Consider the following 27,991-nt stretch of genomic DNA (forward strand, 5'->3'; position numbering starts at 1 on the left):
CCGTGACGACCCTCCTGCAGTTTCCATCCAGAGATGTTTTCCTTTGTTGTGACAAGGACTCGGGGAGGTGGCCACGGGCAATTGGGGTGCACAGTGGCGATGGTGAGGGGCTCCCACTGCAAAGGGCAGGGACCCACTGCTGCCCCCGGGGAGACCCAGCATGGCTCCGGCTCTGGTGTGGGGCTGGGGGGTCCCCACGGCTCCCACACAGCCCTGGCTTGGCCCCAGCTGCCCAGGGGACAGCAGGGGGGCCTGGAGCTACATGACATGAGTTTGATAGGTCTCAGCCAGGTCTCACTCTTACCAAGACACACAGCAGAGAGGTGATGTGGGCAACCCACAGCGTGGGGACACCACAGAGTACTGAAGGGAACAGAGGGGTTGGCCCTGCAAGAGCAGGTGGCCAAGCACCCTCGTCACCCCGATGACAGAGCCCATTGGGAGCCGGTGAGACCAGCAGCCTCCCGAGCTCTGGTGCTGCCCAGTTTGGCAGCCAGAGCCACGGCACCGTGACCGGGGTGCTGAGCAGCATTGCCACTGCCATCCCACGGGTGCTGAGCACCAGGGGACTGGGGTGCCAGGCACCCTCCCTGTGCAGCAAGGGACCCCGCATGTCTCCATGGCCAGAGCGTGGCAGCATGCCCCCATCCCTGCCTCGCCGGGGGGGTGCAGGGGGACCCTGTCCCGCGCCCTGCAGAGCCGCTTGTTATTCTGCTCAGGTCCACCGGCAGCTAATGAAGCCCGTTCCAGTGGAGCTGCCACATTCATCGGGAGAGCGGCTTATTAATGAGGCCTCTGCCACCGCAGCTGGGGCCAGCGCTCGGGGCACTGGCACGGGGACAGGCAGCGGACGGATGGACGGCTCCATGGTGGGGTGAACCGGCAGCCAGTGCCTGTCCTGGCTGAGGTGCTGGTCTGAAGCCAGGGCTGGAGCAGGGCAGGATGCCCCAGCCCAGGGTCTGCTCTGGAGGGATGGTCTCAGACCTGGCACCATGGACCCACCTCCACGCTGCTGCCGACCCTCACTTGCTGCTCCTCGCCCTTGTTTCAGCTTTTGGCCAGGGCCAAACCTGCCCCACGGCACAACCCGGGCACGGCGGCGAGGGCATGGAGGTGTCTGGGCTGAGGGCTGCACCATCCCCCCTGGGGACGCAGGGACCCTGCCCTGGCCATCCCCAACTTCCCTCCAAACCCATTGGCAGGATGCATTGATTTTATTTTCTGTTTCCATGGCAACTGCCTCCTTCCCTTCCCCCTTCTGGCAGCCGGACCCACTCCTTCGCCCTCCTGCAGCACCCAGCCCCTCCAGCACCTGCCCTCTACCAGGGACACCGGCTGCAACCTGGCACTGTCCCCTCTTCTGGGGACTCTCCTGGGTGGCAATGCCACCAGCTCAGCATCTGCGGGGAGGGCCCAGTGTGCACCTCTGTGCCTGCCGCGGTGCCGGTGGGTGATTTTGGGGGGGCAGCCCACCAGGCTGGCACAGGATGGGAGCAGACACAGGGGACACCAACCCTGGTCAGCCCTTCTCTGACACTGGCAATAGTTAGCAGCAGGGCCAGCAGGATGCCGTGCTGGTTCATTAGCCAGGGCTGTAATTGCCCCCCCAGCACTGCCCGTGCAGGGATGCTGAGCAGCATCTCCCATTAGCAGAGCCAAGCTCATTAACAGCACATCCTACCCCCACACCTGCTCACAGCTGATGTGAGCAGCAGCGGCACCAGGGAGGACACTGGCACCGCAGCAACCCGGCCATGAGCCCAGTGTCCTCATCCCTTCGGAAGGAAACGGCGGTTTGTAGCTTAAAAGCAGGGTTATAGTAAGATAATGATAATTATATCTTTTTATCCATCCCCTTCCAAAGGACGCACCCCTCACCGCCCTGCACAGCTCCTTCCCAGCACAGAGATGCCATCACATTGTTACGGAGCATTAATTACCAGCTGTGCCAAATCCTGCCCTTCCCGCCCCCCCCCGGGGACCCCCGGCCCCTCTGCTCAGGGATGGGGGAATAAAGGCAGAGGCGCATCCCGGAGAACAGGCAGGGCCCTGTGCCGGGCAGAGGCAGCGGTGTTGAATAACGCCTGTGCCACATTCACCGGTAATCTCCAGTGTTTACACGGAAGTGGAAATCAATCGCTGCAAGTAATTAATGGCGAAGGGCACAACACCCGCTTCTTCTTCGGAAGCGGCTCCCAGCACCAGCTGGGGTTGCTCAGCAAAACTCACACGCCGGCACCCGCCGCACAAAAGGCACCGACGCTCGTTTCCTGCACCGCCAGCACGAGGTGGCCGCGCCGGCACAGGGCCAGCATCCCAGTGGCTCACGGGTGGGAGCTCATGCCCGGTGGGAGCAGGGGGTCTGGATTTGTGCCGGCGCCTGCTTTGGCACCAGCCTTTCTATTAGCTCTTGGATAAAATGCAAAGGCCCACCCGGCGGGCGGCTGAGTGCTGGGCTGGACAGCAGCCGGGAGCTAACGCCATCGCCGCCAAGCTGCTCCCGGCACAGCGTGGCGTGAAACAGCTGCATTTACCGCCCGCCTCATTCCTCGAGAGTCAGGGGGTGAGGAAGATGCTGAGGCTGAAGAGCCCCAGGGCTGGAGTGCTGCCCCCACCCCCCCCACCACCCCCCCCAGGCGCACAGGGCTGGAGGGGCTGGGGGGTCACCAGGGTGAGGGTGGGTTGCTGCCGGCAGGCGCGCACAGGAGGTGACACGGACAGCAGTGGCAGAAATGGCAGCCCTGTCCCCCGACGCGCAATTAGCCGAGGGGCAATTAAGGCTCCTGCGGTTTTTGACCCAATTTCTCAGGCAAAACTCGGCAGGAGGAGAAGTGGGGGGAGGAGGAGGAAGACAGAGGCTGTCACGCGTATGCTGGTGTGTTCGCTGCATGCATGTGCATGCACAGACACACACGTGTGTGCTTACTGACATGCGTGTGCAGGCGTGCGCACCGCCCCGGCCAGGGCCCGAGCCCCCTGAGCCGCCCGGTGAGGGGGAGGTGACACTTTGCAGCTCTCAGCTGGGTTTATTTTTGCTTGTGGCTGAGCGCAGGCAGCCTCGGCACGGCCGCCTGACTCATGCAAGCAGCCCAGCACCCAGCAAGCTTTGGGGGGGCTGCGGAGCACCGCAGTGCCATCACCTTGCCTTGCCTTGCCACCCCCACCAAAGCAGCAGCGGGGGCCAACGGGGGCTGTGGGACCACCATGGGGTCAAGGCTTGGCAAACTTGCCAAGCACCGGGGCACATTCACAAAGACTCAGTGCCGTGGGCAAGTGCCGTGGCACCATATGCCTGGAAAGGATAATTTTAAGCAGCTGCCATGTTCTATGTGTGTGTGTGTGGGATTTCTCCCCACACAGCTGCTCCAGGCTCCCTGCAGCCCCCATGCAGGCTGGGGGGGCAGCTCAGCCCTGCTGGGTCAGGGTGCTTGTGAGAGAGGAAGCAGCAGCGGTGGGGAAGCAGGGAGGGCTTGGATTTCCCGGTGCTTTGTGCTGGTGACTTGCATCGAGGGGGATGCTGGAGCATTCAGGGATGCTGGGGTGACACAGAGATGCTGGAGCATGCAGGGATGCTCGAGTGTGTAGGGATGCTGGAGCATTCAGGGATGCTGGGGTGACACAGAGGTGCTGGAGCATGCAGAGATGGTCCAGTGCAGGGATGCTCGAGTGTGTAGGGATGCTGGGGTGTGCAGGTATGCTCCAGTGCAAGGATGCTCCAACTTGGGGGGATGCTCCAGTGTGCAGGCATGCTGCAGCGTAGGGATTCTCTAGTGCAGGGATGCTGGAGCATGTGGGGATTCTGGGGCATGCAGGGATGATGGAGCATGCAGGGATGTTCAGGTGTGCAGGATACTGGACTGTGCAGGACACTGGGACGTGCAGGATGCCAGGGTGTGCAGGATGCTGGAGCACGCAGGGATGCTCAGATGTGCAGGATGCCAGAGTGTGCAGGGATGCCGAGCTGTGCAGGATTACCAGGCTGTGCCAGATCTCGGGCTGGGCCGGATTACCAAAATGCGCCGGATCCAGGGCTGTGGAGGATTACCAGGCTGTGTCAGATCCCGGACCGGGCCGGATTACCAAACTGCGCCGGATCCCAGGCTGTGCAGGATTACCGGGCTGTGCCGGATCCCGGGCTGTGCAGGGTTCCTGCACCCCCCCCGCCGCTGCGCGCGCTGCGCTCCACCAGCGCCACCTACAGAGCTGTCCCGGGAGGGCACCCCCCGCCCCCGGCCAGGGCCCGGCGGGGACCCCCGGCAGCCGCCCCCCCGTCCCTAGGGCGGTGCAGGGGCCGGGGGGGCGGCTGGGGCGGGGCGAGGCGAGGCGTTCGCAATGGGGGTGAGGTACGGGGGGGGGCGCCATTCACAGAGGTGCTGGGCTGGAGGGGCTGCAGGGGGGCCCCGGGGGCCTGGACGCCCCCCCGCCTGGCCTGGGGGGGCTGCAGGGGGCTGCGGCAGCCCCGGGCCTCGCGGCGGGAGGGCGGAGCTGGGGGGGAGGTCCCGAGGGGCGGGCCGGGGGCGGTGCCGGGGGCGGAGCGGGGGGCGGTGCCGGCGACCGGGCCCGGGAAGCAGCTCCCGGCTTCCTGCGCCGGCGGGGCGGTGAGTGCTCTGCGGCCCGGCGGAGGGGGTGGCACCCGCAGGTGCTCGGGGATGGGCGGGGGTCCCCGCTGCTCTCCAGGGCTGCCCGGGGGTCCCCAGTGCTGCTCAAGGGTCCCCACTGCAGCCTGGGCCTCCCCGATACTGCTCAAGGGTCCCCACTGCTGCCCGGAGCTCCCCGATGGTGCTCAGGGGTCTCCAGTGTTGCACTGGGCTCCCCGGTGCTTCCCGGGGGTCCCCAATGCTGCTTAAGGGTCCCCAGTGCTGCCCGGAGCTCTCCAGTGCTGCCTCGGGGTCTCTAATGTTGCTCAGGGGTCCCCACTGCTGTTCCAGGGCTCCTCAGTGCTGCCTTGGGGGGGGGGGGGGGGGCGGGCAGTGCTGCTCAGGGGTCCCTGATGCTGCCTGGGGCTCCCTGATGGTGCTCAGGGGTCTCCAGTGCTTCCTGGGGGTCCCCAATGCTGCCCGGGACTCCCCAGTGCTTCTCAGGGGTCCTCAGTGTTGCCTGGGGGTCCCATTACTGCTCAGGGGTTCCCATTGCTGTCTGGGGGTCCCCAATGCTGCTTAGGGTGTCCCCAGTGCTGCTTAGCAGTCCCCAATGTTGCTAGGGGGTGCCCAATGTTGCTGGCGTGCCCTCAGTTCTGTCAGGGGGTCCCAGTGCTGCTCAGGGAGTCCCCAATGCTGTCCAGGGATCCCCAGTGCTGCCTGGATACCTCCAGTGCTGTTTGGGGGTCCCCTGTGCTTCTCAGGGGTCCCCAAGGCTGCTGGGTGTCCCCATTTTTGCCCCTCACTGACGCTGTCTCTCCACAGGCAGCGATGCCCGCGGAGCCCCTGATCTGCGCCGACACGGCCACACGGTGAGTCCCGGCCCCCGAGGGGACAGCAGGCAGTGGGGCCCTCCTGGGTGCCACACACCGTCCCCTGGCCCGGCAAAGGACTCGTGTCCCAACACTGACACTGTCCCCACCGTGTCCCCGGGACGGTGGTGTGTGTCCCTGCAGGGTGAGCTCTGTGCTTAACCGGGATGTGAAGCAGTTTGGGAAGAAGCATATGTTTGATGCGAGCGAGGAGACGTGCTGGAACTCGGACCAGGTGTGGGGACAAGGATTTGGAGGGCCAGAGGGGTGGGACAGCAGCGGTGCATGGGGGATGGGAGCCTTCACAGAACCCCGGTGTTGTTCCTGCCTTCAGGGCACGTGCCAGTGGGTCACCCTGGATTTCCCCCGCGCTGTCAAGGTCTCGCAGTTTCACATCCAGTTCCAGGGGGGATTCTCCAGCCGGCTGTGCACACTGGAAGGTGAGGAGCTGCTCTGGTGGCACAGGGATCCCTCTGCCTCAGTTTACCCACCCCAGGATCCCACGGCTGTTTGTTATGAGGCCCAGAGATGTTTGTTAGCTGTTCCTGAAACCCGAGGGGCTGAGGCTGTGGGGTGGAGCAGAGAGGGGTGACCAGCGAGGACCTGGGGTGCTTTGGGTCCTGCTGGTCCGCCTGCTCCCAGCCCTGCAGCAGAGCCAGCGCAGGGAGGATTTTTGGGGCGGCCGAGGCCAGGGCAGCAGTTGGAGGCTCCCCCAGCAGCCAAGCCTCCACGCCGCTGCCTCCACCCTCACTCTCCACAGGCTGCAGAGCAGGGGAAGAACTGGTGAAAATATCCGACCTGTACCCCAAGGACACCAACGCCATGCAGATATCCTTTGCCGTGGCGTGGGCTGGGTTCTGCGGCTGGGTGGATGGGTTCAGAGCCCCCCACAGCTGTGGGGGGACAGGGGGGCGAGGGCAGAGCTGTGATGTAAACGACGGAGCTGTGGGTCCCTGCTGGCACTTGGCTGCTGCTGTAGCTGCTCGGCAGAGCCGGAACAAATCTGGACATTGCTGTCTGTGGTACGGCAGGGTGTGAGCCGCATGCGTGCCCCCTTAGAGCAGATCTCCCACGTGTCCCGGCATCCCTCTGCCTATTTTTTCTCCTTGATGGGCCCCGCACAGATTCCAGGTGGAGGAGACGGTGCTGGATAAGCTGAAGATCACCTTTGAGAACAGCACCGACTTCTTCGGGAGGATCGTGGTGTACCACCTCGGGGTGCTGGGGGAGAAGCTGTAGGGCAGCAGTGAGGGACAGCATGGAGGGCTGCTCCCCCCATCGCCTGCGCTCCCCTGTGCAGGCTCTGCTGTGTAGGGGCAGACAGGAAAGTGAACCCCGAAAGCCCCCAGCTGCCCCCCAAAGCACCGAGAGGGAACCCTCGGGGTAGCAGTGATGGAGCAACGCTGGAGATCCACATACTGGACCTTGGTGGGACACAGCCCGTGTAACCAGTTGAATAAACGGTGTCCCCGCTCCTTCCCAGCTGCTTCTTGGGCAAGTAGCACCCCGGGACCGAGCCCTCTGGGGTTTGCCATGGCCACGCCGGTGCGTGGCTTCGGCAGAAGTGCTGCTCCACGTGCTGTGGGCTCTGGCTGTCTCTCGCCTTCGCTAACCACCCCTGACCTTGGAGTGGTTGCAGCCCCCGGCGCTCCAGCTCGGGATCGGTAGCCATCAGCCAGGGCTGTGCTGTGTTCCTGGTTGGCAGGGCGATGCTTCCTGCGGGGTTTTGCTCCTGCCTATGGATGTTTCCCTGTCTGGTCATAGCACCGTGTGCAGGGAGGGAAGGCAAAATTCTGGGCATCAGAGGGAGCTTTCCTCTTCACAGAGCCAGCTCTGGAGAAGGATACTGGGGCACTTCGGGGGGTGCAGCCTTGAAGAGGTTGGTTGGCCCAGTTCCCCTCATGGTTCCCCAGTAGCTGGTGCTGGGTCAGGGACTGGCAGCTGTGACAGGCTGAGGCAATAGACAGGGCTCCACACAGCTGCTTTAGAGTTTACTTCAAATAATGCAATACTTGAATGCACACACGCACAAAGCAGCCAAGCCCGGACAGGGCAGAAATGCAGCTGCCCTGAGGAGTGTCCCCAGGTGTGAGGTGCTGTGGCCATGCCACCCTCTGGGAGAGGCACAGATCCTCCAAGGGCAGGCGGTTCCTGGCTTCCTCCATGTGCTCCTTGCTTGAACCATTGTGCCGCTGCCCGTTTTGGGACGGCTGGGTGGTGGTCCCAGCGGAGAGCCCTGCATCGGCCAGGAGAAGCGCTGGTGCTGCAGCAGTGCAGCGTGAGCCACCCCCTCACTCCAGCTCCTTATTCTGAAATAGCTTGAGGATGTGATTTTCGATAACCTGTTGGACTAACGGAGGGGAGAGAAGTGAGACCCAGGGAAGCTCCAGCAGAGCTCTGGTTTGGAGAGGAGGAAAAGAGGAACAAGACCCATCTTGATTTCTCTGGCTCGGTTTCTCTGCGTGGCAGAGCAGGGAGCTGTGGTACAAGGGCAAAGAAAGCCCCAAGCAGGGCTGGAAGCTGGCAACTGCCTGGAGGCTTTCCAGGGAGGGAAGGCAGCGCTCCCTGCCAGGGTCAGAGGGGACACTTGCCTTTCTTGTGTCCCAGTGCCACGGCCAGATCCATCGGGGTGTAGCCGGAATCTGCCTCTGTGGTCAGGTCAGCGCCGCGAGCTGCAAGCAGGCAGTGGAGATCAGGGCATGGTGCTCCCCTGCTGACACGATGTCCCCTCCAGGTCAGACACAGGGTGAGGGGACCCCCAGAAGGTGCCCATGCTGGCTGGGCAGCCCCCCATCACTGGGGGGGCTGCTCAGTTTCTCCCCCCAGGCACGTCACGCTCTCTCCCCGAGGCGGTTACCAACGAGCCGCTATTCGAGGCCAAGGACTAAGTGCAGATCTTGCCCGTTACCTAGTAGGGCCTCGACACACTTGACGTGATTGCCACGCACGGCGTAGAGCAGAGGAGTGCCGCCATTCTGCAGGGAAAGGGAAGGGGCTGTGTCATCGCCAGCCTCACATGGGGCTCGTGCTCACACAGCTTTTGCTTCTCCCAGAGCAGCAGATCCCCGATCCACTGGGATCCCCTTTCCGCCCTCTCCCAGCTCCAGGCTGGGCGTTTTCTCACAGGGCGGCTCTGTGCGGGTTTTATTCTCTGTATGCCATAAATAACTTTTAAATTGTGTAATTTTAAAGACAACCTTAAGTTCTGAGCGCCGTTTCCTTGTGGCTGGTAACATCACAACATTGTGAACAACTGAGGAAACCATTTAAAATTATTCTCCAGATTCATTTCTCAAAACAACTGCATGAGCAGGCAAATGAGCACTGCGAGCCTGGGAAGCATCTAGGAGAAAGACATCGCTGCTAACTCAGACCAGAACGATGTGAACGTGCTGCTGCTTTTTAAAACGAGCTTTGCAGAGCCCCGTCCAAGGCTCGGTGTCGCTCCCAGCGCTGGCGCAGTCCCCGCAGCAGCCCGCAGCACTCACCCAGTCATAGATGTTGATGTCCACGTTCCTCTCCAGCAGCATGACCACGATGTCGGTGTAGCCGCCCATGCTGGCCAGGGATAGGGCGCTCTCCCGCTCCTTCGCTAGTGCGTGGGGGTCAGCGCCCTGGGGACAGCACAGGCATTAGCCCCGATGGGTGAAGGAGCCCTGTGGAGACCTGGGGCGCGAAGCACAGCCTTGCTGGGTACCCCCGGGGGGCTGATCATGGCACCACATTCTGACAGCCTGAAGGGGCAGAGACAGCTCACACATTCCCAGTGACCTCTCCATACCAAAATCCTTATCAGAGATGTTTTAATCACCATCAAACATCTCGGGTAAGGACTTAAAAGCCCTTCTCCAGTGTCAGTAAATCAAGCCTGATGGTTCCCGTTACTCAGCCTTTTTTCCTATCCCTAGTAACAGCTTTACCGGCCCCGTCTAGATGCCTGTACAGTATCCACTGTCTCTTTTGTTACTGATTTACATACAAACCTCCCTGCCCTCCAAGCCCTGCTAGCCACAGACCTCTCCTGGACATCGTTTTATCCTTTATCAGTGTATTACCTCATTTATTTGGGGTTCTGTTTGTGTCTCTGGTAATGCACTGCAGTTTTGCTCCTAATACAGTAACACAGAGAGAGTTTGGCTAGTGCTTGTGAGGTGAGAGTGCTTGCTAATCGTTGGACGAACATGGATGTGGGACGGAGCTTTGGGGAGCAGCTAGACCCAGAGTACAGCAGGATCTGGTTCCTGCTCACCCCCAGACAGTCCTCAACTGCAAGCCCAGCACTCAAGGACGATGCAGCAATGAGTTCATTAACTGCAATGATACCTCAGCAAGCACATTTGCTGGCAGATTACAGGGCCCAAGTGATAAGCTTGATCTCAAATTACCAATAAACAGATATTTAATTACAAACAGTTATTGCTAGCTGTGAGATAAGGCTCTTCACGCTCCTGACTTAGCTCACAGCCCAATGGGGAGTAGCATCTGACAGCGTCTGAGCTGTTAGCTCTGCAAACATGTCCTGTTTGGCGTCATGGGAAAGACTGGCTGAGATGATGATGGTACCAGGACAGAGCTGGACAATTTGGCAGCCACTGGGACTGGAGATGGGAAGTCTCCTGTTAACAACGTGCTGCGTGAATGTGGCCTTACCCATTCCAGCAGGTGACGGACCGTTTCGATCTCTCCAAAGGCTGCAGCCCAGATCAGCGGCGTGAAACCTCTCTCATCAGGTTTATTTACTAAGTTCTCGCCTGCGCAAACATGGATGAGACATCATAAATAGGAAGGGTAAAGCCCACTCTGATCCCTGTCCTCCTGGTAAACCCAGAAAAGGCTGTAAAACTAAGCTGGGGGGTTAGCAAATAGTGCGTGTGCTATGACCTGGCAGGACTCTGCCTGATCCGGGGTGAGAACGCAGACACACGTACCTTTCCGAAGGTGCTCCTTCAGCTGGCTGAGCTCACCCTGGGCAGCAAGCTGGTGAATGGACAGTGCTGGGGGACAGAAAGAATTCCCCTATCACGACAAAACGTTTCCCCAGCTCAGCACCCACCATCTGCAGGTGGGTCCCTGCAAGCCTGGGGAGGTGCTAAGTGGCCAGCCCCTATATGAGCCCCAAGAAGCCCAGTGCGTAACTAACACCCTTCTGCAGCTCAGCAGTGAGGACAGCCAGCCCTGGCAAGTGCTGAGAGCAACAGCACTGGAGGAAGCAGCCTGAGAGATCACCCCGATGGGCACTGAACAGCAAGCATGGCAGCAGGAGACAGAAAGGCTCCCGTCCTGCTGTCCCTCTGTGCCCTCTACACCCCACGGGCATCTGCGTCCGAGATGCACAGCCTGCTCAGCCGGGCAGTACTCACTGTCCAGCGTGGCTGGGAGAGCCGAGACCTCGTTGCCTCGCTGCCTGTTTGTCAGCGTGTTTGAGTGCTTCAGGGGGAAACCTGTTCCAGAGAGAGGGGAGAGTCAGGGCATGCCTCCTGTGTGCACAGTTGTAGTTCCTCCAACTATGCTGACTGGAAGCCAAGAGCTTCACAAAAGCTCAGGTCTCATATGCCTTATCTGAAGCCATTCCCTCCTGTCTTGCAAAAAAGGAATTATTCCCTTGCAAGTAAAGAGCCTGGAGATGGAGGTTTGACCAGTGTGCAGGGAACAACAGCTGAGCAGGGAAGATAAAACAGCTCGAGCAGCTGCCCAGGGAGGGGCAGGGTCCATCTGGGGCGCTGCAGGAGGCAGGGATCTGGCATTAATGGCATAATTGCACACGATATACTGCAGAGGACAGCCTGGGGGATGCACTCAAGTTCATCCTCGTATTTCCTGCCCTTGAAGGGCTCCACCTCGAAATCTCAATGTGGTTTCAACAAGCGATGCATAGTTTAATTAGCAAAGCATATGAAAAGAGTTTGCCATCTCCAGTTCCACTGGATGGAGCTGCAGTGACCTCTCACTGCTGGCACAAGTCATCACCAAGGTCTGGATTTGGACTTGGCCTTGCCAAGTCTTGCTTGTCTCGTGGAGACCCCCCCAATCAACAGGGACACCCAGGAGCTCCCAAAAGAGAATGAAAACAGAGGGACTGTTTTCAGGGAGGGACTGGCAGAAGTAAAGAACATTTTTCTAGCTGCCTTTGTGGGATGAGAGACCCAGACGACCTCTCCCCCACCTGTCTCCCGCTGGGGCTGCACCTGAGCATCTGTGAGCACCAGGCTCTGCAACACTCACTGTCGAGGGTCGAGAGCTCCGTGCTCCTCTGCCTGTCCATCGACGCAGTCGAGGGCTTCATGAGAATGTCCGCTCCACCTGCCAAACCAGGGTGGCTGTTAGGGACCTTGGTGCCACTCACTGGGGAGCAGGTTGGGCTCCACATACGGCACAACGAGACCAAACCAGCACAGCAAGCACCCTGCCAGCACCCTGACCCTGGGGTGGTGGGCATGTTGATCCCAGGGGAACAGATGTGGTGGGATCCGGGGTGGGTGCATGCCCTGCCTTGGCTCCCACTGCCCCAGTACCCCCAGCACTCACCGTCCCCATGGTCCAAGTGTGGCATGTCTTGGTCTGGCCGCAGACACCCCAGGGGAGCACCGCTGTCCCCAGTGTCCCTGGCTGCAGGCAGCTCCTCTGTGGCTGCTGCCCCCTCAGCTCTGTTTTCATCCTCTTTTGGGAGTTCCTGGGTGTCCCTGTTGATCGGGGGGGTCTCCGCGAGACAAGCAACTGCTTCTTCCCCTTCCATGGGGCAGCTGCAACACAACAACATGTTAGGAAGGGGGAAAAAGCAGGGACGTTTTCCCAGGACAGAGAGGGCAGCAAGGGGGAGGCTGCTGAGTCCCCGAGCACCAAGTGTTTTCAGCCATCAAACTCCTCCATGCCGGCAGCGTGGTTTGGGGTCCTGCTTGCCCTCTCCAGCCAGCCTCCCGGCACCACGGGCAGACAAAAGCTCCCGTCACGGCAGTGTTGTGGAAGCTGCACCAGGACCATCTCCCAGCCGCTCATCCCAGCACAGCCCCTTCCCGCTCACAGTGGAATGGAGCCAGAGCAGGTTGGAGGGAGCCCCCCTCTTCTCCTCAGCCACCCCGCTGCGATCTCTGGCCATCCCTGCCCACCTCGCTGTCCCTGGGCTGGCTGGTGGATCTGTGGGCCGGTCGGTGGGTCCCTGGGCCAGCTAGTGGGTCCTCGGGCCAGCCGGTGGGTCCTCGAGCCGGCCGGTGGGTCCTCGGGCCGGCCGGTGGGTCCCTGGGCCGGTCGGTGGGTCCTCGGGCCGGCCGGTGGGTCCCTGGGCCGGCCGGTGGGTTCCGTCCCAGCTCAGACCAGGCCCCGTTCCCCGGCCAGCAGCCTGGGCGCCCCCAGCACCCTCCGCACAGCGGCCCAGTTCCGCGTCCTGCCCCGCCACTTCCCCTTCCTGCGGCCGCAGCCGGGGGGGCTGCCCGGGGGCGCGGGGGGAGCGGGGGGCCGGGGCCAACCCCACCTGCCCGCTGACGGCGCGGGGGCCGGCCCCGGCGCGGAGCCGGCGTTAAAGCGACAGGCCGCGGGGCGGGCCGGGGCGGCGGTAGCCGCGGGTCCCCACCGACACGGGCGGCTGGGGGGCGCAACCCCCGTTTGTCCCTCAGGGCGCCCCACGTCTCGCTGTGCCTGAGGGCAGCGGCCCCCAGGCCCGGGCGTGGGGGGGCTGCAGTCCCACGGGCCCGGGGCGCCATGGCGGGGCTGTGAGGTGGCAAGTGCCCAGCAGCGGGGACACAGGACGGGGGGGCACAGGGGGGCCCCCGCGCCTCGTGGCCTGGCAAGGAGCCCGGTGACACCCCCGCTCCCCTGTACAGCACCGGGGGAGTCGGGGGGGGGGGGGGGCAGCGCGGGGCGCTTGAGGCCTTTCCGCACCCGAGGCCTCCACAGACAGACCCGGGGAGGGGGCACCGATGGGGAAAGGGGCGATAGTGGTGTGTTAACACCTCCCCCCGGGGGCTGGGCTGGCTGGAGGCAGCGGGGGTGCATGGCCCGACCCGGGGAAGGCCACCCGTGGCACCCCCGACGCCTGCCCGCCGTAAGAGCCGGGTCACGGGGAGGGGGGACAGGCTGGGGGGAGCGCTCGGCCGCGCAGGGGGACGCGGAGGAGGGGGCACAGCGGAACTTAGCGCTGGTGCGATGTTTCCAGCCGGGGATGTTTGCGGCGGGAGCACCGCGGGGGTTTCCGGCCGGGGCGGTTTTGGCGGGCGCCGACGGAAGCGGAAGTGGCGGCGGGGCGGGATGGAGGAGCCCGAGATGCAGCTGAAGGTGAAGAAAGGTGGGAGCGGGCCGGGACCGTTGGGGGCGTGGTGGCACGGTGGGGCCTGTGAGCCGCGGGGCCGGTCGTGACAGGGCCCTGGCGGTTCTGAGTTGGCCGGTCGCGACAGGGCCCGGTGGGTGGCGACAGAGCGTGGGCAGGACAGGGCTCTGCAGCGACAGCAGAAGTCACGACAGGGCCCTGCGGGTTGTGAGAGAGAAAGGTACAACGGGGCAGGGCAAGTTGCGACAGGGTGGATGGTGACAGGGTGTCGCGGGTGGTGACAGGGTACTGCAGTCACGACGGGAGCCAGAAAAGCCCCACAGGGTTAGTCACGATAGGGACCTGGAGGTCGTGACAGGGCAGGGGGCGACGTGCCCCGACAGGAAGGTGCAGTTCGGGGCTGTTGGCCCCCTCCCCGGATCCTGGGCTTGTGTCCCACTCTCACGGCTCGCCTAGCGGGACACATGGATGGACGGATGGGCAGCCAGCAGCGTCGGTTCCTGCCTAAATTACACCGCCTGGGTGTAATTATTCCTACAGAGTTTTGCATTTATTCCCATTTGCGGTCAGCAGCCCGCCAGACCTGTGGAACCCCAGCAGCTCTCACTGAAGCAAAACCTCTGAAGGGAGGAGGAGAGAATAACTGTCCTTAAAATAGAAAATTATGCAGGGGCTGAAAGGTGTTCTGCTTCAGCCGGGTGAAAATGCTTCCTGATTCACCAGCCCCAAAACAATCTCTGATTTTTCCATCTTCTTGCAAACCTGCAGGGAAACAGAGATCAGAGCTGCTATGTAGCTGCGCAAACTGCCAGCTGAAAAGGTGTTCCTGTGGGGAGGGGGGCGCGGACAGAGCTTGGGCCAGGAGGAGAGAGGGTCGAGAGAGGGGCAGTGGCTCAGCAGGCAGCTCAGAACAGCACCGATACTTCCCGAGCCCTGGGAAGCCACCATGTCTCCCCTGGGGACATTTTTAGCACGTCACCGGGGGGAGGTGTCTGGAGGGGAGCAAGAGAAGGACCCTGCAGCATTGGAGGGGCAGATTCAGGAGAGCTCAAGGCCCGGAGCAGAGAGGAACCCGAGCAGCTGGTAATGAGACCAGGAGCTGCTGATGTTCCCAGCTGGATGGGGCAGCTGCAGGCATAGGAACGGGAGCCAGGCCTCTGCTGGGCTCCACTCATCTCCCGGCCCCCTCCAAATTGGTCAGAAAGGGCCCAGTGATGGGCACAACCTGAGTGGTCCCTGAAAGCAGAGCAGCCAGAGCTCAGAGGGGACCGTGGAGGCAGTGACATCCCAGGCTGGTCTGTCTGCGGCCAGAGCCGAGCTCATTGTTGGTGGCAGATGCCATTGTGGGGAGAGTGGAAATGGAACTGTTTAGTGGGATTTTGCTTTCACATCCTTGTTAACAGACTAATTACGAAAAATACACGGGGTTTTGCTCTGATCTCTCCATTGTTGTGTTGGGGACAGGACCAGTGCTCCAGGCCAGCACCCTTTCCAACCCTGCCTTCCCCCTCCGTGGCTCCCCACTTGCCATAACTGTTGTTATTCTTGTTGCAGTGACGGACAAATTCACGGAGAGCATGTACGTCCTGGCCAACGAGCCCTCTGTGGCGCTGTACCGGCTGCAGGAGCACGTGCGCAGATCGCTTCCAGAGCTCGCACAGCACAAGGTGAGCCATGCTTCGCTTTGAACTCCAGAGCTGCAACACAGGCACAAAATTTTGTCCTAAATTAGCACATCATCCCTTTTTCACCTGCCTGGGGGAGAGCGGGAAGGAGAGAGGAGATCAGCCATCAGGGTGAGAGGTGCTGCGGGACCCCATCTCAGTCTGAACCAGAGGGGATGTTGCAAATTTACCTGTGGAAAAGTCCAACCGTGGTCCTCTGCTCTCACAGCTGGAGACAAAGAAAAATGAGTAGTCTGTTTCGTACAGGGAGGAGGGAGATGTTAAATCTTATTACCCCTGCTACACTGTGAGATTTTTATTTCCTGCATAAAATGAGGGGGAAGGCGGGAGGAGGGAAGGGGGAGCATGAAGAAACAAGTGAGAAGAGCCTGCATGAGGCAAAGCAGGATAATGAATCGCATCTCACAGCTGTGTTCCTACTTTCCTCCAGAGCACGGAGCACAGACACTTTAATGCCAGCGTTGTTGTCCTTCTCCCTCTTCTGCCAGTCATGATTCATTAGGAGTGATGTCTCATGAATAGATTACTGCTTCATGTCTATGCTAATGCACTGTCAGGCCCCATTTTTCACCTTTGCTTTACAGCCCTGGTTTCCAAATTAACCTGGATTGTGACACTTTATTATTCAATTATTTATTAACGTTTTATATAAGTGTCTGCGTGCAGTGGTAGGTATATAGAGATGTATATGTATGTATAGCACATGCTGATGTGATTGCATCACTGGCATGCAGGAGACAGGTTTGTAATATTATTCCTGAGCTGTCACTTGCTTTCATTTAATCAAGATAGTCCCAGTTTCAGGGAATGTGTCCTGAACAAAAGGAAATTGAGCAAATTGTATGACAAGTCATGCAGAGGGAAGAGATCAGTTTCCATCGCTGAACAGTGTGTAACGGGGATGAGGGCAAGGGGCAGCGCAGAAGCACTGATGGAAGCGGCAGCTGAGTGAAGGCAATGGACACAGAGCATGTTCTTAGGCAGCAGGGTTTATGCTGGCCAAGATCTCTGAAATCCGTTGGTTCTCTCATTTTCCCTGCTCAGCATGCTCATCGCTGTTACCCGCAGTGTTCCGTGACCTCTCTGGCTCATCTAAGTTCATTCTCTTGTTGCAGCCATCCCACAGAATTTTCTTTTGTAGCCGGAATTGCTGTTGCTTTCCACTTCATTCCTGTGAGAAAGGAGGTCACACTGTCCTGTCGATGCCAGCGGCAAATACAAGGACCCTGCATTCCCTTGTGTGACTGCAGCCAGCACAAGCATCAGATACCTTTGGTCTTTGATGCCTTCACGTTCAGGCTCGCAGCATCCCTCCTGCCCTGGCCACTAGCCCTGTCTGGGGCAGCGGTGGCCTTTGTACAGGAGGAAGAGCTCATGGTGCTCCCTGCAGTGACAGTGTGCATCAGGTCAAAGCTGAACTGACTGCGTGGTGCCCTCTGCCCCGGGGCACACCCAAAGAGGATGACTTGGTTAAGTGAACTCTCTTCATCAATGGGTTTTCAAAATATGCTGAGCCAGAGAAGATCAAGAAGCTGTTTGCCGCTCTCATGTTAAGAAACATTTCCTGATGCTTGCTCGGAGGTGCTGCTTTTCACATCCATTTCCTTTTGCCCGCTGCATGGGCACTTCCATCTTCTTAACTGCTTTCCTGATTACTGGCTGCGTGTTTAATGGTGCACTGATGTGGCATGAGCTGGGAGAAAATGGCAAGAAAATTATTTGTGTCAGCTGGAACAAGAGCAGATCCAGAGCTGCTGCTCGTTACTTTTCCTCCAGCATTGTCAGCTCCCAAGTTAATTTTTTTAATTTTTTTTTCAAAGGCTGCAGCAGCATGTTTGGGAGCATGTTCTCCTCCCTGCTGGTCCCTGGTAGGAACTGGGAGGGTTAAACACAACTCGGTTGGGCCAGTGTCCTGACTGTGCTGCTAGGCTGCTGCCAATGGGCTGGTGGCCAGGTTCTCTCCATTGTTCTTGATCCCACTCTCATTTTATCCCAGTTTCAGGCATTGCTGTTTGCAGCAAATAGGCTGGGCCTGTCAAGCCCTTGAGCCCAGACAACCAAACCCCAGGAGAGAGGGATGTGCTCAGGCCCCTGACAGGGCCATTGTCACAGTAGAGCGTTCAATTAGATGGGGATGGATATTTTGGGTTGCTCTGCCAGAGCCCATTGGCTTTGTGGCTAGAGACTGGAACAGGAGGGTGTCAGCTGGGCTGTGCACCGTGAAAACACTGTCAGGTTTTATCTAAATCAGATCAAAGGCATTGAAGTGAGGTGGTTTTAATTCTTCAGAACAGAAAAGAAGAAAAAGCAACGTTCTGTGTGGATCCGTTCTCAAGTAATTTAGTTTCAAGGTGTAAGTAATGTATAAAGGAAACAGGATTTATTGGTGGTTTCCAGTTTTCCTTCAGCCACGCAGCAATTCACGTCTCTGGCTGGATGAGTTCTCCTGAGACTCGGCCTTTGAAATTCCCAGGGGGATTAAACCTTGGAAAAATTGGGAGGGAAGGTGCTGGGAGAAAAGTTTGCAAGGAGAAGGTCACCTCCACGTTTTTACAACAAGCAACTTTCTATGATTTGATAGAACAATAATCTTAATACCTTCCTCAGCATCTCAAACTCTCCAAGCAGATTTACCACCTCCCTGATAAGATACAGCGTGATTCAAGGCTCTTGCTGCCTCTGCGCATCATAGCCACACCGCTAAGCCCTGCTCAGCACAGAGCAGCCTTTCTGGATTTCGCCTGATCTTTTGAGAACTTACATCTCCTCGCTAATTTACTTCCAAGCGATAGTAATATATCATTAGTGCTATTGTGTATTAATAGCTGGCTTTAGTTCTTAAACTGCATCCAAGGGCATGTCTTGGGAATTTGAAGAAAGGACATCAAGAAAAGATTAAGAAATGAGGAGCTCTAGGGAAAGGCTCTTGTTCCTAATTAAAGACATGAAAATCCCAGGAAGTGCTGGGAATGCTGGTAAGAGGCATCACTAGCTCTGATACTGGGAAATTATTTAAGTCCACCAGTGCTCAGAAATGGCAGACCGCAGCCAGGTGGCTGTGACATACCACTGAGCCAGTGCAATGGCAGGGTCTAAATGGTTCTTAAAGGTCATCTGGCACCTCTTGGAGAGAGCAGGGTAAGGAGCTGCCAGAAGATTTCTCTGTGTCTTTTGCAGCTGCCTCTGCATGCAGCAACAGATATGGTTGTGTAAACCGTGACTGGACTCTGGGACAAGTGCAGTCTCTGCGGGGTTGTGAGTCCTGGGGCGAAGGACCCTCTCCTGCAGAGAACTGCCTGGAGCCCTGCATGTAGAGGCTTGTTTCTTTTGTAGGTTAAATCTGTGTGGTCAAGCGTCCTGATGTAGGACAGGCTTTGAACAGCAGAAGTGATTTTGGACAAAGTCCAAGCTCCTGCCCGACCACTTTTGCTCACAGAAAGAGGCCCTTGGATTTTCCCTGGCTTGTAACTAGACCCAGCAGAATAGACTGGAGAATTAGCTCCCATGAGAACATATTTTAAAGAATGCCCAAACTACTTAAGGACTTTTGAAATAGTTATCTATTGAGCTACACCTCTGAATTCAGCTGCGCTTTCATTGCGATTTGTGTATTTGTTTGGTTTTCCCTCTCCTTGGAGCTACAGCATACAATGATGTCCCCTGCCAGCGCTGGCTGCGTGCAGTGCTGCTGGAGTTTGTGTGAAGTTTACAGGGCTCCTTCCAGCTCGGGAAAGGAAGGGCACGGTGCTGGCTGCTGCTTGGGATCAGATGCCAGAGTTTCAGAGCAGACTAGAGGACAGGAATGCTTGCAGCTATGAAAACATTTGTGGCAGGTCTAACGAAATGAGAACTTTCAGTGCTGTGAAAGAAATTTTTACCTGGTTTGGCATGAAGGCCTAAGGACCGAATTCTGCAGGAGCTGTGTTAGCTCCAATCCTGACTACCTGCTGGGCCAGACACACCGGGAGATCTGGATGCCCTGAAACATCCAGCTGGTCTGCTGTGCTCAGTGCAGTTGCCAGTTGCTTGCAGCCTGACTGATCGTGGCTCTCAGCTGGCTTGTGGGCTAAAACATCTAAAACCAAGGGGAATTTTGCCAGAGTAGCCAAAGTGCTGGCCTGAACTAGTAGCCCTTCCTGAAATACACACAATAAATATTTATTTTAAATGCTCGTGTGTAGCACCCGGAGCCTGGAGTGTTGTCAGAAGCTGTTAAGAGGGAGACAGAATCCAAATGCAGTTCCCAGTGAAAAGCAGCCAGAGCCCTGGTTTGGGGAGGGCTGGCAGAGCGTACGGCTGCGGGCTGCGACACTGCGGCTGCCTGGTGCGCACCTAACAGTGCCGCCTTCTCTTTCAGTCCGACATGCAGAGCTGGGAGGAGCAAAGCCAAGGAGCCATCTACACCGTAGAGTACGCCTGCAGGTATGGGAGACTCCTCCGAGCAGGAGGGTTGTGTTGGCACGCGGAGGTGGCGTGGTAGAAACAAAGCAGAAGCCACCTGCGCTTCCCTGACGCCTCCCTGGTGTCAGCTGGGGCGAGAGCATAGTCAGGGCGAGGGGGTGAGGGGATGAGGCAGCGCTCCCGGAACTGTAGCCATGAACCTCGGGGGCTTCACTGTGCCGAGCGTGCCAGCCCGTCCCCAGGTCCATGTGTGCTGCAGACCTGCCAACCTCCTGCAGTAAATCCACCCACCAGCTAGCTAGTGTGTGAGGATGCATAAAGCTGAGGTTTCTCATTAACAATCCTCTCCATCAGGGTGCGTGCACACTCTAAAACTGCAGTGCCTTTGGAAATACTAACCACTCCTCCATCTCCCTCCACCCCCCCTCTATTTCTTCTTACAGTGCCATAAAGAACATGACTGACAGCAGCGTGTACTTCAAGAGCATCGACAGTCTGCTCAAACATGCCATAGCCATGAAGGATCAGCTGAATGCTGCTCAGGGCCGCAGGTAGCAAGGGGATGTCGCGCTGCCTGTCTAGCTGGGTGACCCTTCTGGCTGGCAGAGGCTTTGGTGATGTCATGCTGCCCAGTGCAAATCTGCCAAGCAGTTACCTCAGTAATATGATTCTAGACTATTACTTGAAAGAGCACGCTGCTTGCCTTCCAGTCATCTTCTGGCTTTGTTTACTAGGAAGCAAATAATCTTGTTTACCAAAGGGTAACTGGAAAATAATTTATTTTCTTATTCAAAAAGGGATATTTGGTTGTGTAATACGTTAAATCTCTGTTGCATCAAAGGCATTTGGAATGAGTTGATGCTACTGAGAATGGAGTAGGTGAGAGGCTGCCTTTGGTGCTATTCTCTGTCTTGTATGTGTATGTGGCACCTTTTTGAGCAGAGTCCCATAGAGATGAGTGGTAGGAGAACAATGATGCATTTTTGTATGTTTGCAGTTGAACTACAGCTACTAAAATATCTTCCAGCAGATTGTCTGAGTCTAGTGTATTTGTCCCTCCCAAGAACGATGATTGTAATGGAGTCTGACTGGGCAGGAGTGAGAGAATTCCCAAATGCCCATCCCTGACAGAACTACCACAGCAAACGGAGCCTCTGTCTCTGCAGAATGACTCTACCTTAGGCACTTCTGGTTCAGGTTGCATATTCTCCCAGTAGCCCGTGTGGCAGGGTCGCACTCTGCACAGCCCATAGCATTTTTAACGGGTGTTGCTGGTGGTGTGGCTGCAAACCTCGCTGTCTTGACACCCATGGGCGCTGGTGCGTGCTGCGCCATGGTCTGCGCCGCACGCTGCAAGGTGTGCTTGCCTAAGCTGCAAGCAGTGAGGTTTCATTTGAGGGAGCCCCTGGTTCTCCGCGTTCTGCTGGTGGCCTGCCTGCCTGCTGCACATGACTGTCTCTCTCTTTCTACAGCGCTGTTGCCCCACAAGCCAAGAATCCTCCAGCCAGTTCCTGATTTTAGACAAGACTGGCCATCCGCTGCTGCCTTCTCCAGCACAGCTCTGTGTTCTCCAACCACGGGGAGGAGTGAGAAACCACCTGTTCAACCTGTGAAGTTGCACAGAGGCCTCTGCCTGCCTCTCTGTTCCCAGTAACAAGGTGCTGCACTTGCGCAGGCAAATCCTGCTGCTGGGGTCAGGGCTGCCTTTGGGGGAGTGCTCTGGGGAGCAGTTGTGTCCCTTTTCACAGCACTCTGCAAAAGGGAGATGTGTGGTTCTGCATTAGTCCTTTCCAGTTCTTTTCAACGGCAGGCTGCTATGAGGCGTTTTTCTTTCTACCTCTTGGCCACAGAAATATCTCAGAAAAACTAGGTCTTGCTTTCAGTGTTTTGTAGATGGCTGTGTAAAGACGTAACGTAGGCACACTTCAGCTTTGTTCAGGAGGCATTCTGCAAGGAAAGTTTTTTGTGTATGTGCCAGGGATTTGCTGAATTTGGTTTTAGTGAGAACAATAAAAAGAAAAAACAAAGTTCTGTCTAAAACTTTCCCCTGTTGCTCGCCTTGGGCTGGGGGGTCTTGGAACCTGCTGGCTCTGCGTGTTTCAAAGGGCACAGAGCAAAACAAAGACATGCAGTGTTGGAGCCTTTCAAGTGGAGAAACAAAACAAAACACCACTGTCCTGTTCTTCAAAAAAACCAAAAAACAACAAACTCCAAAAACCTAACAGAAAAAGGACTTTCCTCATCCCCTGTCAAGCAGTGGGAAGCAGAGCTGGATGCACAGCTTTAGAGGTTGCTTTAAAAAGGATGCAACTTCGATATTGATCAATCCTGGAACCAACAGTTTGGTCCTGCTGAAGAATTTAGCAAGGATGCAGGGATCAAAGCAGTGCTAAACTCAGTCTCCAGAGTGCTCAGGATAACGGGAGTCTTTCAGGATAATGGCACAGGAGGTGAGAGGGAATCTGAGATGGGCTGGTGACCGAGCAGCAGGCTGGCTGTCACCTTAGCCCCCACCCTGCAGCTGCAGACTCCTGGTTCCCTCTCGCTTGCTCTTCTTGCACCTCCTGGCTGCATGCTGGGGGAAAGCCCTGCTGGGTCGGTTGTACAAACTTGGTGCCGTGCTGGCTCCTGGGGATGGAGAGGAAGGAAGGAGGCAGGGAGATACAGCCAGGTGGAGAAATCAGCTGGTGTCTGCTGGAGGAGGGTAGGTCTGCTTGTGGGCAAGGTCCACTTGCTGCTTCTCACCCACATGGGGGAAGTGGGGGTTTCATGTCCTTCACTGCAGCTGGGACAGCCATGGGGGTCCTGCTGGGGCACTGCCAGCTGCTGCCCTGCCAGCAGGGTTCGTGTTTGCAGGGTGGCAAGTGTCAGCAGCATCGCAAGTGACAGGAGGGGACAGGGACTCAGTGCAGGTGGCTGAGGGCTTTTGGCTTTGAGTGGAGGTGGCGTCTTCTCAGTAAAAGAAGTAAAGAGCATCAGGCAGTGGCTGCACAGACCCCTGCCCTGGTGAGACATGACCTATATTAAACTCTAAACAGAGATGCAAATTGTGGCCCAGGTGCTTGCGGCAGGGTGAAAAGGTCCCGTTTCCACTCACACCAGAGTTGAGTCCTTGCCCAAGGCTCCAGGTTTGCGCGACATCACATTCCTCATCTCCTGCGTGATGCTGTTCCAGGGCTTGCCCTGCACCTGCAGCAGCCCAGACTCTGCTGACAGTGTCCTGTGCGTTCGGGGCAGGTTGTAGCTCTCCTTCTCGGAGCGAAGCCCGGGGCTGCCCGAGGAGGTGAGGTTGCTGCTGGCTGGAGAGCCCAGCTGGGATTTGTGCTCCAGGAAAGGAGGGAAGGAAAATTCCCGGTGGATCTCAGACCGGGGCCGGGGCGCAGCTATGTTCTTGTTGTTCAGATCGCTGGTGGAGGACTCGCCGTGTTGGGCAGAGTCGTTCTCATACAGGGTGTGGGAGACCTCAGAGTGGCTACGGCGCGAAACCTGGGAAGCCCGTACCAGGGCGTGCGTCACCGTGATCAGCAGGACAATGATGCCAGAGGAGAGGATGCAGGCGCTGGCGATGCCGGCCTCCAGTTCGAACAGCAACAGCATGTAGATGGCGAGAGCTGGAAGGAAGAGAGCACAGAACGTCTTGAGGAACTAGGACTAAAGCGATGAATTCGACCTGCACAATTCAGGCCAGAGGAGCCCTCGCGAGGGCTGGTCACCCCAAACAGAAAGCTTACGCTATGGGAATGAGCTGGCAAAGGCATTTGCAAAACAAACCCGCTGCTGAAGTAGAAACTCAGCAGCTGACAAGCACTCCGCAACCAGCGCAGGATGTATGGTCTGGGCTGGAGATGCACAGTCCCCGTGGGGCTGCGCTGGTGGGCAACGAGCACTTGCCTGTTAGGTAGACTGAGACGCCGCAGCAGAACAAGCCGATGGCAGTGTGGCGAACGGTGCGGCTGTCCAGAAGGAACCAGTCTGCCCTGCAAAACAGGTGAGAAAAAGAACAGCTCTGTGCAATCTCCTGGCCCTGATCTCAGCACAGGAAAAACACCGATGCTTTGGCCCCTGCTAAGAAACTGAAACACTGTTTTTGCATAAAGAAGAGGTTCAGAGCCAGTTTGAGCCCGAGGACCTCTGCTGAACTGGGGTTTTCCCCTGGCTGCTGGTTTGCACAGCTCTGGGCTGTTGCCCTCTCACTCAGGAACAGATTTGGAGATCACTCAACATTTCAAACTTTTCCTTCGTGGCTCCTGTGCTTCAAAAACCAGATGGGGCTAGGGGCTGGGAAGAGACAAAGGGTTGGAGGCTTTTTCCGGGTAACCAACAACAAGTGCTGGCGCATTGACTTCAGCATGGCCAGGTTCTCTCTCCACCCTTGGGACTGGGGTTCTGTGCTCAGCTCGGATTGCAGGCCTTTTGTCTGGAAGGGGCTTGGCGCTTGAATTATGCTTAAAAAGCTTCTTTCGAGCAGGGACTTAGTTTCCCACCTAGCATAGAGCCCTTGTGCCTGCTGCTGTGCCTCCCACCGGCACGCTCTGTGCCAAGCCGCCAGCAGCTCTGCTGGGGCAGCTTCGGAGCCATTGACCTGGCAAAGCTCAGTCCTTGCTGGGCTTTGGAGGCTGCTGTCACTAGAGGATGCCTCTGCTAATTGGGAGAGCGGGATGTGGTCTCGTTAAGGGACGCAGCGTAGTGTGGACAGGGTGGAGGTTGGCGGACGGGTGCGAGGCAACTGTAGGGGTTGGAAACGGGAGTGCTGAGAGATGCTGGCAGGGCTGTGTGCTGGGAAGCTGCCAAGAGTCCCTTGAAACAACTTGGGGTGCACAAGGCGTTGCTGGTCCTGCTGGCCACCTCCAAAAATCTCCAGGAGCTGTTTGGAAACACAGCCTGGCTTGGAAGAAGCAGCTGAAGGGGCAGCAGCTCAACCATCCTCCTGGCAGGACCAGCCCTCCTGTCACTCCTCCGCAGCAGCCAGCTCCTGCGGGGTGAATTCTGCCGCCAAGGATGCTGTGCCCTGGCCCAGGCTCCCCCCAGCATGGCCTGGCCCCCTCCCCTCCTCCCGGGCTTCTTGTAGCCCCTTGGCTGTTGCCGCCTGCATGGGGACCCTGCAGCTAGGAGCCGTTAATAGACCCTGGACCCGCTTCTCGCTGGCAGCGGGGAAGAGCAGCCGCTTTGTTTTATTAATTACCTGAGTCGGGGAGGATTAGCAGGGAGGAGAAGGACTTTGTTTGGAGCTGGCTGGGACTATTGAGCGCAGCGCTGAGAAGCAGAGCGGTAATTCAGTGTGACAAGCCCAACGTGGGAAAGGTCCCTGGGACGTGAGCGGGTCCCCTAATGAAACCGGTGCCCGGTGGGGCCAGGCCAGCTCGGCCATGAGGAGATGGCAGCTAACGGCATCCCACATTGGGGAGAGGGGCCACCTCCTGCCAGCACCTCCTGCCCAGGGGCAGCCTGCAGCATCCCTGTGTCCAGAGAACCTGCCCTTCTCCTCCCAAACACCAGTGTAACCCTCGGGTTGCAGCTGGGGAAACTGAGGCACGGCCAGCCTAAGTGATCTGCTTGAGCTCCCAGGCAGAGGGAGGCCAACCCCGGGGCTCCCAACCCTACAACACCTCGTATCACCTGCAGCAAAGCCAAAAGCAGCCTCTTGCTTTGCAGGGGGGGAGAGCACAGAAATATTATTTAAAATCAAATTGTTTGGGACGAGCTTTCCTGCTCAATGAGCCGGGGGGCTCCACAGCCGTGCAAAGGCAGTTGGTCTGTCCTCTTAAGTCCTTGAACAAGTCGCTGCTGTTGGAGAACGGGCTGTCCTGCCGCCGGCACGCTCTGTCTCTACCTGTGACTTTCCAGCTGGCTGCCTGATTAGTGCTACCCCTGGTTCCCAGGTGGGATTGTTGGAGTCGAACCTCACCGCTTCCAAACAGTGCATTTTACAGCCCAAATCGATACCAGAGCTCAGATTTACAGCTGCTGGGGACTTTTGCTGCTCTAACAGATTACCAGCAGAAAGTCAGCTCCCACAGAAAGCAAAGTTTGCTGCGGGAACTTTGTGTTTTGCAGAAATTTTTGCTCTCCTCCGTTAATGAGCGCACCGAGCATCAGTCTCACTTGGAAGACGCTGAGAGGAGATGCTGCCGCTAGTTGGAGTGCCTCCAGCCGTCACGCTCCACACAGAGCACGAGGCATTGATGGGTTTGTCTAATTAGGGACAAAAAGTAACTGTTGAAACATTATAATTTCCTTTAAATGAGTTTTGACTTGCTGAAGGTCCCAAAATGGTCCCCTGGGGCCCATCGCATGAGCTACAGGGAAGGACCTCCACCTACGGACCAGTTTCCACCAAGATGCTTTTAAATCTGATTATTCACAAGATGTTTTGTTGGTTTTTTTTAACCCAGGAGCAGAGCTGGTGCTGGGCCAGGCCAGCACCAACCCAGCCCAGGTCCCCAGCAAGGCCAGAGAGGGGAGTTGCTTTGGAAATGGTTTTCCAGGTGTAAATGTGCTGGTAATGATTAAGTCGATACATGTCTGTGGTTAACAATCCCAGGCCTGCGGTCATTTTGGTGCTGTGCGAGTGGCCTCCGCAGTCACCCCAGCGGTGACCCGAGATGCCCAGCTCTCCCGCTCCACAGGGGCAAATCTGGGATGCTCCTGGGCATCGCGGCTGGGCCCAGCACATCTCCCCGGCCTTGGCCCTGGAGCTGAACTGGCCTCGCAGGCTGCTGTGACCCATGCTCCTGTAACCCTGCAACCCCAGCACACGCGAGTTACACAGGGATGTTACCAGGGAAATTAAACAGCGTGTATTAGTAGTAGATCAGTAGTACAGCAGCCGGGTGGACGGGTTGCTATAAACTTTCTCCTAGTTGATACAGTCGTTAAGCGCAGCTACACCGACACGATGGGGCGCGTCAGCCACAGAGATCCCTGTTTCCCCAGCAAATGCCGCAGAGGGGGATTTTGTGACCCGTGAGTGCCAGCAGCATCGGTCACTCGCACAACTCCCTTTCGCAGGGGCAGTGACGGGGGGGCCCTGGCAAGGCTGGATCTTGGGGTGCAGGAGGGGTTGGCAGGGCTGTGCATGAGCCCACACCAAGGGGACAGGCAGCCTGTGACAGGTCCTGGGTGACACCCCTTGCCCCCTCATTCCCCCCATCCCTCCTACACCCCTCCAGCACCCTCCGTCCCCTGCAGAACCCTTCCCCTCCAGCCGCCTGCTGCCCCCCAGCCTCCCCGTGCCCAGGACCCCTCTGAGCCTCCCCCACAGCACCCCCGGGGCTCCGGTGCCCCCCAGTGCCCCTGCCCCCCCCCAGCCCCGGTGCCCCCACCGCTCTCACCGGTCGGGCCCGGGCTGCCCCCGGCACAGCTCGGTGCTGAAGTAGCCGTGGAGGAGGCAGAGCAGGAGGCAGCTGACGTTCAGCACCAGGCAGAGTGCGGCCAGCACAGCCGACACCGGCAGCAGCACGGCGGCCGCCGGCTCCGGTAGCGCACCTCGACCGGCACCGGCACCGGTGCGCCCCGCCGGCAGCTGGAAGATGAGGCTGGAGGCGAGCAGGGCCATGGCGGCGGCCAGCGTGCCGAAGAGCAGCAGCACCGTCAGGGCCCGCTGCGGGTAGGCGGCGGGCATGGCGGGGCCCGTCCGGCCCCGGGAACCGGGGGGGGAAGCACCGGGAAGCGGGGAAGGGGCAGCGGGCCGGCAGGCTCCCCGGCCGGCGGGAGCTTCCCCGACCGGGGCTCCCAAGCTGGATCTCAGCCCGGGAAGCGGCACCGGGCCGGGGCAGCGGAGCTGCGGCCCCGCCGGGGTGCGCCTCCCTCCCCGCGCCGCCGCCCGGCCGGGGCGGCCCCTCCTGCCCCCGGGCCGGCCCCTCGCCGTGGGGGTGCAGCCCAGCGCCCCCCCGGCAGGGACCCGCCGCCCCGGCAGCGCAGGGCGGCTCCGCCCAGCACCGCCCCCCCGACGGGGCCGGGAGCCTCCTCGGGCCCGCGGGGGGGGGGAGAGGGACGGGGGGGGGCGGGGGAGAGGGGCCCGGGCGGGGCCAGGGAGTGGGCAAAGGGAGGGATGGAGGGACAGAGGGACAGAGCAATGGATGGAAGGACAGAGAGACAGAGGGAGGGATGGAGGGACAGTGGGACAGGTGGATGGAGGGACAGAGTGATAGATGGAGGGACAGATGGATGAAGGGGCAGAGGGACGGATGGAGGGACAGA

The 27,991-nt window shown here is 58.6% G+C and overlaps 4 protein-coding genes across 5 annotated transcripts; 2 read left to right on the forward strand and 2 right to left on the reverse strand.

Moving 5' to 3' along the window:
- Positions 1-4,528: 4,528 nt before the first annotated feature.
- Positions 4,529-6,928, forward strand: LOC119146237 (nuclear receptor 2C2 associated protein). The gene is made up of 6 exons (XM_037383623.1): positions 4,529-4,598; positions 5,403-5,449; positions 5,594-5,684; positions 5,784-5,889; positions 6,210-6,277; positions 6,572-6,928. Exons 2-6 carry the CDS (start codon positions 5,409-5,411, stop codon positions 6,686-6,688), a joined length of 423 nt encoding a protein of 140 aa, XP_037239520.1. The 5' UTR covers positions 4,529-4,598; positions 5,403-5,408; the 3' UTR covers positions 6,689-6,928.
- A 491-nt stretch (positions 6,929-7,419) lies between these two features.
- On the reverse strand, positions 7,420-12,880 carry RFXANK (regulatory factor X associated ankyrin containing protein). 2 transcript variants are annotated; one of them, XM_037383612.1, is made up of 10 exons: positions 12,553-12,880; positions 11,975-12,189; positions 11,672-11,749; positions 10,810-10,890; positions 10,378-10,443; positions 10,100-10,200; positions 8,938-9,063; positions 8,358-8,424; positions 8,041-8,121; positions 7,420-7,791 (listed from the first exon to the last, which is right to left on the reverse strand). In XM_037383612.1, exons 2-10 carry the CDS (start codon positions 12,180-12,182, stop codon positions 7,754-7,756), a joined length of 846 nt encoding a protein of 281 aa, XP_037239509.1. In that variant the 5' UTR covers positions 12,183-12,189; positions 12,553-12,880; the 3' UTR covers positions 7,420-7,753. The 2 variants fall into 2 exon arrangements, with proteins under 2 accessions (XP_037239509.1, XP_037239508.1); XM_037383611.1 differs by having other exon boundaries at positions 7,420-7,799; positions 12,553-12,878.
- Positions 12,881-13,621: 741 nt separating this feature from the next.
- Positions 13,622-21,819, forward strand: BORCS8 (BLOC-1 related complex subunit 8). The gene is made up of 5 exons (XM_037383624.1): positions 13,622-13,724; positions 15,261-15,373; positions 19,749-19,813; positions 20,236-20,343; positions 21,265-21,819. The coding sequence occupies exons 1-5, from the start codon at positions 13,688-13,690 to the stop codon at positions 21,305-21,307; spliced, it is 366 nt and encodes a 121-aa protein (XP_037239521.1). The 5' UTR covers positions 13,622-13,687; the 3' UTR covers positions 21,308-21,819.
- A 115-nt stretch (positions 21,820-21,934) lies between these two features.
- TMEM221 (transmembrane protein 221) lies at positions 21,935-27,648 on the reverse strand. The gene is made up of 3 exons (XM_037383605.1): positions 27,124-27,648; positions 23,684-23,769; positions 21,935-23,403 (listed from the first exon to the last, which is right to left on the reverse strand). The coding sequence occupies exons 1-3, from the start codon at positions 27,411-27,413 to the stop codon at positions 22,886-22,888; spliced, it is 894 nt and encodes a 297-aa protein (XP_037239502.1). The 5' UTR covers positions 27,414-27,648; the 3' UTR covers positions 21,935-22,885.
- Between the last annotated feature and the right edge of the window lie 343 nt (positions 27,649-27,991).

The sequence above is a fragment of the Falco rusticolus genome, chromosome 4, assembly GCF_015220075.1.
Source record: "Falco rusticolus isolate bFalRus1 chromosome 4, bFalRus1.pri, whole genome shotgun sequence".
NCBI lineage: Eukaryota > Metazoa > Chordata > Aves > Falconiformes > Falconidae > Falco > Falco rusticolus.

Bases quoted from the DNA above. Each gene is read 5' to 3' on its own strand.
- RFXANK (XM_037383611.1), bottom strand. From the start codon at position 12,182: ATGGAAGGGGAAGAAGCAGTTGCTTGTCTCGCGGAGACCCCCCCGATC. The intron at 10,444-10,809 runs GTGAGTACTGCC...TCTGTCCCCCAG, and splicing joins TCTCCCAGCCACGCTGGACA to CACTGTCCATTCACCAGCTT. The intron at 10,201-10,377 runs GTACGTGTGTCT...ATGTTTGCGCAG, and splicing joins GAAGGAGCACCTTCGGAAAG to GCGAGAACTTAGTAAATAAA.
- LOC119146237 (XM_037383623.1), top strand. From the start codon at position 5,409: ATGCCCGCGGAGCCCCTGATCTGCGCCGACACGGCCACACG. The intron at 5,890-6,209 runs GTGAGGAGCTGC...CACTCTCCACAG, and splicing joins CCGGCTGTGCACACTGGAAG to GCTGCAGAGCAGGGGAAGAA. The intron at 6,278-6,571 runs ATATCCTTTGCC...TGGGCCCCGCAC, and splicing joins AGGACACCAACGCCATGCAG to AGATTCCAGGTGGAGGAGAC.
- TMEM221 (XM_037383605.1), bottom strand. From the start codon at position 27,413: ATGCCCGCCGCCTACCCGCAGCGGGCCCTGACGGTGCTGCTGCTCTTC. The intron at 23,770-27,123 runs GTGAGAGCGGTG...CCTGTTTTGCAG, and splicing joins GGGCAGCCCGGGCCCGACCG to GGCAGACTGGTTCCTTCTGG. The intron at 23,404-23,683 runs GCAAGTGCTCGT...TCTTCCTTCCAG, and splicing joins CGTCTCAGTCTACCTAACAG to CTCTCGCCATCTACATGCTG.
- BORCS8 (XM_037383624.1), top strand. From the start codon at position 13,688: ATGGAGGAGCCCGAGATGCAGCTGAAGGTGAAGAAAG. The intron at 13,725-15,260 runs GTGGGAGCGGGC...TTCTTGTTGCAG, and splicing joins GCAGCTGAAGGTGAAGAAAG to TGACGGACAAATTCACGGAG. The intron at 19,814-20,235 runs GTATGGGAGACT...TTCTTCTTACAG, and splicing joins ACCGTAGAGTACGCCTGCAG to TGCCATAAAGAACATGACTG.